A 9962-nucleotide genomic window follows, 5' to 3' on the forward strand; every position below is an offset into this window, starting at 1 on the left:
CAGTAATAGCATCAATACCTGATGTTATTTTAGTGCAAACATTTTTTTGCAATATAAGAGGCATACTGCAAACAAACTTGTTTTACAGCTGTACAATTATTCAGTTGTCTCGAGACACAGAAATATTGGAAAGCTTATCATAAAATGGTCCAAAATGGAATTCTCCTCCATATCCCTCTGGCAAAAATAAAAATGGCTAAATCTTCTGAGCAAGGGGTGTCGAATTCCCACACAATTGGTTCTGCTGGTTAAAACCAAACCTCTGGCTCCGTTGGAGAAAACAAAATTATGCTGATAGATCAGGCTAACCTCTTTCCAGCTTCTAAGTTTACTTGGGGTCTGGAAAGCTACTACAAAAGACTGGATTTTTTTTTTTTTTTACATCCTAGAACAGGGGTCCTCAGCTGCTGTGTGACCTGTTTGGAACCGGGCTGCGCAAGTGGCGGGTGAGCACATGCACACACGCAAAGCTCTCCTCATGCAACCGGCAGCTGCTCACACAATGACCCTTCACATTTTCTCTCTCTGCTAGATTAAATTGTGCCTTTATGATGGATATATGAGCAAAACTGTAGAAAAGAATGCTTAGTAAACTCGGTCATTTCCCATCGCCTGCTTCTTGTCTTGCACTGCTGCCCTCTTTCTGCACAACAGAATCCTGCTATCTTTCTAAAGATAGCCATTAACAAAGAAATTACTCTGTATACAAAAAGTAAGCTATCTTACGATGAACCTTTTCTGTATCTATTGACTATAATCTACCACCAAGCTCCCTTTTACAAACCTGTAATCCCTTAATCTGGGGTAGAGTCAGGGCGATGGAGCTGAGCATTTTACTGGTTGGATGCTCTCCCTAACACCACGTGAAGTTTACAGCAGATATTTTTTTCTTTGCACCCTAGGAGAGAAATATCTGCCGCGACCTAGGATTGGGAGATGAGCATCTTCACCACTAGGCCACCATGCCACACATGACTGTAATCTACCATCAATATTTAATAAACTGTTGAAGGTTTAGTTGACAGTTGAGAGGACCTCATTCAGGATATTTGCAATAAATATATTTGTAGGCTCCAAGGCTGTACGCAGCCCTTCAGAAGTTCTATAATGGGACAGAATAGGAAAATACAGTACCAATAAATTAATGATTATTCTCCATGTATTTAATAATTCCACTTTGCTTCTACCATCTTTTAATTACACACCCATGACCTACACCAAATTGCTCCATCACAAAATAAACCAGGTGGCAGTATTGCATTTTTGTTTTGCTCATTTGCATATATCCAAACAGAATCATTATATATTAGCATATTTTATATATATTTACAATAATGTCTGGGAGAAAATCAGTGGTGTTCCCTTCTCTTTTTTCATCTCATATTACTATTTTATGCAGAGTTGTACATTCTATCATACAGAGAAAAAAATACCACTTACAAGTATAAGGCAGTTCATTTGTATCAATCCAGACTTAAGTGATATAATTATAGGAAATTATGAGAACAGTGATTGGAGACTCTGTGCTTATACGGAGCAGAGACTTAACAGTCTGGCATTAAGCTAAAGGTGATTTCTTTACAGTATTGCTATATGAAAATACAAACAGACCAGATTCAATTCCTGACTCATTCTGTATTCCATTTGGATGAGCCAAGCACCTTCACTGAATCTACCCTCGAAAGGAAGTTAATTAACAGCTCTGAATTCTTTGGCATTAAATTATCTCAGAAATTCAACTGTGGGTTTTATATCCTAGATTACAGATAATTAAATTTAGATAATTCGCTATTTACAAGTCTATATACACTCACACACACGCATAAAGTAAAAGTCAATAATGCCAAAGAAGGTAGTCTTGATTTACTGAGGCTCCTCAACACCCAAGGGCAACATGTCAGTGGTTGACAGTTTTTCCAGCTCCAGAATGTAAGGATTATATTCCTCTTCAAGCTTCTGCTTCCAGATCTTAACTAGAGGTGCAAACAAACAAAACACAAAAAGATTTTCCTCTGGTCAAAGGCATATTAGCAACAATTATGGACTCTAGTTCTCACAAAGGCTATAACATAAAAGGTAGGAATGCATGTATTACTATACTTTTGAGAATACTAAAGTTGGAAAAATGGTTCCCCATAGTAGCTAACTAGTAACTATTCCTACTCAAATCCTGCAGCTCTTGTATTGACCCAGGATCACAAAAATACACATACCATTCGTAAATAAAATGATAGTTTTCTAATGAAGGAAACTATAAATAACAATCCATTATAATAGGACTATTTTTTTTATGAAATGAGAGTTTTCATTTATTAAGAACATAGATCGACTATATGCTAAATAACAGTTTGGTTAAAATAATATTTTTAATTATCACTTTAAAAGCTACGTGAGACAGGTTGTAGGCCATCCATGTTCCCAATAAGATTTTAATTAATCCACCATTTGAGACAATTTATCAGATAAAGTGCCCAAACAGGTGGCAGAATTTAGACAACCTTGGATGATTTCAAAAAGCAGGGTTGGATAGGTTTATCTGAAAAGGATCAGCAGGGCTAGAATGGGAAGACAACAACAACAACAACAACAAAAACTCTACTGCTATATTGTTGCATGAAATCTAGATTAATGCTTCCATAGAATCATCAGAAGTTGAACTTGACACAAGGGAGACTTGACTTAATTAGCAAAAGTGGAAGGGAACACTATACAAATACCATCAAAAGCTGCTGATGGCACCAATAACTAGAACATGGAGAATAAAAACTAGAAAACACTTTTTGCCAGCATTCATGTATTAGTTGAATGGTTCAGTACTTCAGGCACAAGAATTCTTGAAGGAAGTAAAGAGCAACACATAACTCATCCTATAAAAAATAGTTGCTAAGCTGTCCTATCTAATGTATTAATACAGCAGTTCCAACCTTGCTGGCATCAGAAACCAGTTTCGTGAAAGACAATTTTTTCATGGACCTGGAGGGTGGGTGGGGAATCGTTTTGCATGCAACCTAGAGCCCATGCATGCGCTCGCTTCGCTTGCCTTCCCATTGCTCGTGAGGCCCAGTTCCTAACAGGCTGTGGACCAGTATCGCGGACTTGGGGTCGGAGACCCTTGTATTAACATATTTCTTGGTCAGTACAGCACAATGTGGCCTGTGTTCAGAAGAATCACTGCTATCAGAAATGAAGAATTAATACGAGTACCTGGTGGTGGAAGAATCTAGAGCACTGAGTCAATCTTTTCTTATAATTGATACCAAACATAACACAGGAGCTCTACAGCTCTTGAGAAGGGTATTCAACTTTAAATACACATTCTATCACAAATGAAATCAGCAAGGTAATTGTGGTTTTGCTTGGCTTCTCCTAAAGAGGCAGTATCCATTCTGGACATCTGTAGTACAGATAGTCCTTGACTTACGACAGTAATGGAGCCTGCCCATTCATGTTGGACATCAAAGACTAGATTAAATGAAATACCTAACAACCTCCCTATCCCTGCTTTTCCCAATGCATTCATTAGGTCGAGCATGGGGTGACTCAGGGATGGGAGAAACCGAGGGAGGCCTAGTGCAGGGCCAGGCACTCCCAGGAGGCCTCCCCCACCCTCTAAGATATCCCATACTCTGCCTCCTGCCCCTTGGTTTCCCGAAAGCCCTATGGGCCTCCTCCATACCCCAGCCCGTCACTGTTTGCTTACTTACCCTTACTTACCCAGCCAGGTCCTCGGAGGTGCTGGGCCTGCTTTGCCAACATACTGGGTTCCATGCACTCCTCCCCATCCCCACTCCCCCGTCACTATTCGCTTATCTTTTGACGAGCTCAGGAAGTCAGGGTAGAGAAGGCTGCGCCCTCGTTGAGCCACGTGGCACAAGCAAGAAGGTGAAATCCAGTCACTTTTGCCTCCATTGCAATCCTTGCCTCTCAGCCAGCATAAACCACTAGAATTTTTTCTTAGCTCTGCCAGCGCTAGCTTTACACTGGTGGCGCTAAGAAGAAATTGCACCTATTTTGGTTCCTTGCAAGCTTTCCTCCCCAGCTAGCGTAAATCAGTAATAACCTATCCTGGCCAGGGAGGAAAGGATTGCCATGGGAGCAAAAGAGATGGGATTTATTCTCTGCTCTACCAGCATTAAGAGTAGCGTAAAGCTAGCATTGGTGGCGCTAAGAAAACCGTGCATATATTTATTTATTTATTTATTTATTTTATTAATTACATTTATATCCCGCCCTTCTCCTTGCGGACTCAGGGCGGCTGACAATTGGATAAAATACTAACATATTATACATATTATACCTAATTAAAATTTGATTAAAACGAAATATTTAAATATGTCAAATTAAAAGTAATTAAAACCTCTTTAAAATCCCTTAGGCCAGTCCCGCTAGCTGGAACAACCACGTCTTGAGGGCGCGGCGGAAGGAAGGGAGATCAGGGATCACCCTGATCTCTGGGGGCAGATTCCTTGGAAGCCTTTCCTCTCCAGCCAGCGTAAATCACTGCCATTTCTTCTTAGTCCCACCAGCGTAAGACTAAAGTAAAGTTAGAGCTGACAGCACTAAGACGAAATCGTACCAATTAATGCTGGCTGGTGCCACTAGTGTAAAGCTAGCACTGACGGAGCGAAGAAGAAATTCTAGTGGTTTATGCTGGCTGGAGAGGCAAGGATTACAACGGAGGCAAAAGTGATTGGATTTCATCTTCTTGATCGTCCCATATGGCCCAACGAGGGAGCGGTCTTCTCTACCCTGACTTGCTGAGCTCGTCAAAAGATAAGCGGATAATGACGGGGGAGTGGGGATGGGGAGGAGTGCATGGAACCTAGTATGTTGGCAAAGCAGGCCCAGTGTCTCTGAGGACCTGGCTGGGCAGAATGGAAGAAAAATGGGTAGGGGGGGTGCTGCAACGTCTCTGTGGTCGGTCATAAGGGTGAATGACTGTGGGGGTGCTGCAGAATTTGTAACTCTGAAACAGATTCATATTTAGCTTCTGAGGTGTGCATTGTAACTTTGAACATTCGTTAAATGGCCTGTCATACCTCAAGGATTACCTGTATTGATTTTGGGGTATTACACTACTTTAGTATTCTGCTACAGAAGTCTCAAGGCAAGACTGGTTTAAAGGCAGTCACTGACATCACTCTAAAGACTGACGCACAAATTGCAGCCAGGATTAACAAACCAAGGTTAACATCATCAGGATTTGAAGAATTAAATATTCAGCTACAACAAAGTAATGTGCAAAATCTGCAATTGAAGAATATTCCAGAATATTCTATTCCCCTGGAACTCAAATGTCTGAGACTCCTAAAACTGCTTTGGGTTTAAGAAATTTACTTTTGAAAATTTTGAATTATTCCAAGAATGGCATGGTTGTAGTGAGAGAAGAGAACATTCTAGAGTTCTCTAGAACGTTCTGTAATCACTGAATTGTGGTGTCTCTGCTATCATAAAAACTGTTCACCTTAAAAATGAAAATGTACAGATGAACCGAAAAGAATGTACGTATTTTAATCAAAGACCCTGAAAACTCACTGTAATTTGGGACATCCTCTTCAGACTCTTGAAGGGGCACTATAGCAGCATCTAGTTCACAATTCTCTTTCTGATGGGTTTGGAGTGCACAGTCACTTTGTTTTACTTCTTCACTTGACTCCTCCTCTAAAGCTGAAATCATCTCCTTGTAGGCCATCCTTGCTTCCATTGTCAATTCCACCATTTTGTGAAAGTAGTCCTAATTTATAAGAAAGGGGAAATTTGCATTGATATTTATTTTAGAACTTTCTCATGAAAATATAACCGAGTATCCCAAAACAGCATAGTTCAATGTTCCGGGATTAGATAGCTCAACAGTATCAAGCTGTCATGTGTTCCCAAGTTCAATGGTATGTGGAAATCAAGGGTTTGGTTTTTTTTTTTTAAAGGCTAAAACACCAAACACAAGGGACTACAAAGATGATTTTGGAAAATAGCATTTAATAAAACTCAGAGGAAATTAAAGAGCTTGAACTGTCTACTGAAAAAATTGCGTAATAGAGAATACATAGTAACATTATATAAAATCTGCCAGCAATCAGAATCTATAAGTGCAGCACACTGAAGCCAAAACACTGTTGTAGAAAAACTGTAGCGATGACACCTATGTAAAAATTCAATTCCTATTATAGTGCCTCTGCATGTCTCCGTGGTCAAGATCCTAACTGTATGGGGAAATAAACACTATTTACATGAACTGAGCATGATACAAATAAAACTGTACAGATAAGTAAGACCAGTTTGTTTATTTTTGTTTCAGGGAAAGTCCATCTTAGGAATTCTGAAGCCATGAAGCTTCTTGATTTATCAGTAACTTGCACAGTATTTACAAATAGGGGCTTATTTATAAGAACATAGGGCAACTTGTTATGCTAATGGTTTTAATAAGTTGATCATCTAGGAATCTAAAGTTAAACTAGGCAGCAAAAGATTCTGTCATTTTGATAAACAGCCCAGATGCTGCACCAATATAAAGGAATGGACTGATGCTAATAAATCAACAATGGCAATCGCTGTTGGATACTGCAAAAGAAAGATGTATTAGAGGTATACAATTAGCATAGGTATTGAAATGATTTACCTAGGTTATTTAATAATTTATCCTCACCAAAGATGCACAAATTGAGTAGGCATTTGAACATGTGATACTAAAGATGGGAAGGTGATAGTAAAATTAAATTGAAAATTAATTTGTTTTCCTCTGACTTTGGGAAGTTGGGGGCAGTTGGGAAATATGTATATCTTCTCTTGTAAGGAGCCATGGATTAATCACTTACCTATTCTTTAATATGTTTTTACTCAGTACATCTTGTTTACAGTTGTAATATATTATGTTTTGAATTATGTGGAGTAATTGGGGCATGGGGAACCTGCACTGATTTCTTTCTTCAAACAAGTTAGGAATAATACTCTGCTACAGTCATAAAGGCGTTTGGGAGTGTGCAGGAAAGCAAAGAGGAAGTAATTTGCTGAAATTTCAGACACAAGCACAATTCTCTTCATGTTACTCAATAGTTATTAGAAAGGAATATCTGACAGATACACATTTGAGACAAAACCATTTTCTCACTGCAATAATGCCTGCTTGCTAATCAATCCATGTCTTCAGCGCAGAGCCTTGACTCAATGAAAAAACTTTTATTTGAAAAGAATTGCTTCTGAGAGTGAGATGGGCAGCATATAAATCCAATAAACACGAGTTACCTGTAGCTGTGAATGCCAAAACTTTCTTCTTGCAGACATTTGCACTGAACCTATAGGTAACTGAGAAGTAATCATGAACAAGCCATTCTGTGTTGCTCTAACACTAGAATAGCAACAGCAACAGCGCTTAGACCAGGGGTAGGCAACCTTGCCTCTTTTATGACTCGTGGACTTCAACTCCCAGAATTCCTGAGCCAGCATGGAGTTGAAGTCCACGAGTCATAAAAGAGCCAAGGATGCCTACCCCTGGCTTAGACTTATATACCGCTTCACAGTGCTTTACAGCCCTCTCTAAGCGGTTTGCAGAGGCAGCATATTACCCCCAACAATAATCTGGGTCCTCATTTTACAGATGGAAAGATGGAAAGCTGAGTCAACCTTGAGCCAGCACCAAGTTACTTAAGGGCATAGAAAAATACCCTGGATTACTGACAGGCGTCTTTTTACATGCTAGCAGTAGCTGTTGCAATGCTAATAATTAAGACTTTTAAAACCTGAAATTCAAATCCACATTAACAGAAGAGGGAAAACAATGTGCACAACTCACCTGAGCACCATCGTAGCTGAATATTCCCACCACACTAACGGGCACAAATTTGTTCATACAGTGCCCTAGATCTTTGCGATTGAGAGCAAAAACAAATGGAATATTCTGTTCGCATGCAGTGTCAATTATGAGATGCAGAGTCTCGTCCAACCCGCCTGTGATAAAAAAAACAACAACAAATTAAAACGAATGAAGTGTTAAAAAAAAATTTTGCTGACAAAGGAACTAATTTTTCTTCATTTTTCTCCTGAGAAGGAAATATTAAAAGGGCAGAAAAATATATTTCCTCCAAGGATCTTAAAGAGACAGAAAAGCATGCCCAGTTTTCCTTGTTAGCCCCAGATCTCCCTCCCCCAAGCAGAAGCCAGCCCTGTACAAATGCAGATGTAAACCATCAGAAAGGCCCCAGCTAGGAGATCAAGAAGACAAAGACACCTAAAATCTGCATACCCCACCCAAAATCTAAGAGTCATTAGCTCCAACACCAGGGAAGCAGGATATAACCCTTGGGACATAATAAGACTAACCCACCACCAATAATATCAGAAAGGTCTAACAGATAGTAATAAAGTTTTTTAATCATTTTGTCCTCAGTTCCTAATAATATTTTGTCCAGCCCTGTCGATTCTATTTTTATGCCTAGCTTTTATGCTCATGTTAACGTGGAGCAGGGTCTTGATCTCAACTTTGATCTGCACATCTGGCAAGAATTATGGGCAAGAAATAGGAAGCTCACTTTGGCCACCTCCTATAAAGAAAATCTCTACAAAATGTTCTACACAGAAATACGATAAAGGGATATTTTACCTGATGTTACACATTTTCACAGCTGCTAGACTGGCATATGCACAAAATTGGAGGAATAAAGAAACTCCAACAGAAGAAGAGATTTTAAACAAAATTTTATCGTGTGCCGATATGGACAGGCTCACAATGGAAATGAAGGACAAGACAGAGTCAGATTATTTTGAAATCTGGGACAAATTTTATTATTGGTGTGAATCAAGGGGGACTGTTCGGGTTATAAGCTAATGTTAAGATAGAAATATATATAATTGTATGTTAGTATATAGAGAAATAAATTAGATATTGTATTGTATAGAAAAATATGTATGTATATATAGAGATTAAGAACTATATGTATGAAGAGGAACAAATTGCTAGAAATACGTATACTAGAATGTTACGTTCGTCCATTTTTGTTTTAACTGTATTATAAATAAAAAACTTTAAAAAAAAAAAGAATACCAGAAAGGCACACTCAGACTCAGGTCAGAATACGTGACACAGGAAATACAAAGTCTCAACACAGGAACAGGAAACTATTCCAAAACAAAAGGCTTCAGTGGGTATAAAAACCTACTTGCCACATGTGCTCAGCCCTCTTTTTCTCTCCTCTTTCCTGCTAGAACCATCTTTCGGTCTGGCTCTTCAATAAACTGCAACCTTCTTTCTAAAGCAGTCGCCATGTTGTTTATTTATCCCAGAGGCGTAGCGTGGGGGGTGCAGGGGGGGCCGGCCGCACCGGGCGCAACATCTGGGGGGGCGCGCTCGCACTCGCAGCTCTCTGCCCCTGCCTAAAGTGCAAGTTGGCTGACGGCTCCCTCGCCCGCCTTCCCCACCTCTCAGGCCGGTCTGCTGTGTCCTGGACGCCTTTCAGCACCTTCTGCTGCCTCCTGACCCGCTCCCCACCCCTTCGGCGCCAGCCGCCCGCCCACTCGCCCCCCCTCCCGGCTCGAGAGCGGAGGCCCTGGCCGTCTTTTACGCTGGCCAGCCCGGCATTCACACGACGACGACATGGGGCGGGGCGGGGCTGGCGAGAGAGACGCACCTTCCTGGCCCGGCGCCCGGCGCAAACGCCTGCAGTCCAGGTGGGCATGGAGGTTGGGAGGGGGAGAGGCGGGCTGGACGCTCTTGCGGGGTCCCACCTGGCTCTGGTATCGCCTGCGCTATGCCAGCCGTCCCCAGTGCTGCCCAGCTGAGCGCCCGCAGGGTCCGGATCAGGCCGGGCAGAGGGGCTCAGACAGGGCATGGGGGGGTGCACAGGGCATGGGGGGGTGCAGAGGAGCTGCCCCCAAGTGCTAGGGCGGAGGAGGGGACCCCAGTCATTCGCCAGAGTCCCAGTATGTCTTGCTGGTCATGGACCTTATAGGTTTATCTGGCTGGAAGAGGGGAG

At 41.2% G+C, this 9962-nt stretch overlaps 1 protein-coding gene across 1 annotated transcript in view; it reads right to left on the reverse strand.

Moving 5' to 3' along the window:
* Positions 1-930: 930 nt before the first annotated feature.
* Positions 931-9962, reverse strand: part of SECISBP2 (SECIS binding protein 2) — a gene marked incomplete in the record, with an annotated part of 33604 nt that continues 24572 nt past the window's right edge. Inside the window, 3 exon segments of the mRNA XM_015823014.1 lie at positions 931-1973; positions 5536-5734; positions 7787-7941. Coding sequence (XP_015678500.1) covers positions 1864-1973; positions 5536-5734; positions 7787-7941 — 464 coding nt within the window.

The sequence above is a fragment of the Protobothrops mucrosquamatus genome, unplaced genomic scaffold (assembly GCF_001527695.2).
Source record: "Protobothrops mucrosquamatus isolate PMUCROS unplaced genomic scaffold, P.Mucros_1.0 scaffold1740, whole genome shotgun sequence".
NCBI classification, from domain to species: domain Eukaryota; kingdom Metazoa; phylum Chordata; class Lepidosauria; order Squamata; family Viperidae; genus Protobothrops; species Protobothrops mucrosquamatus.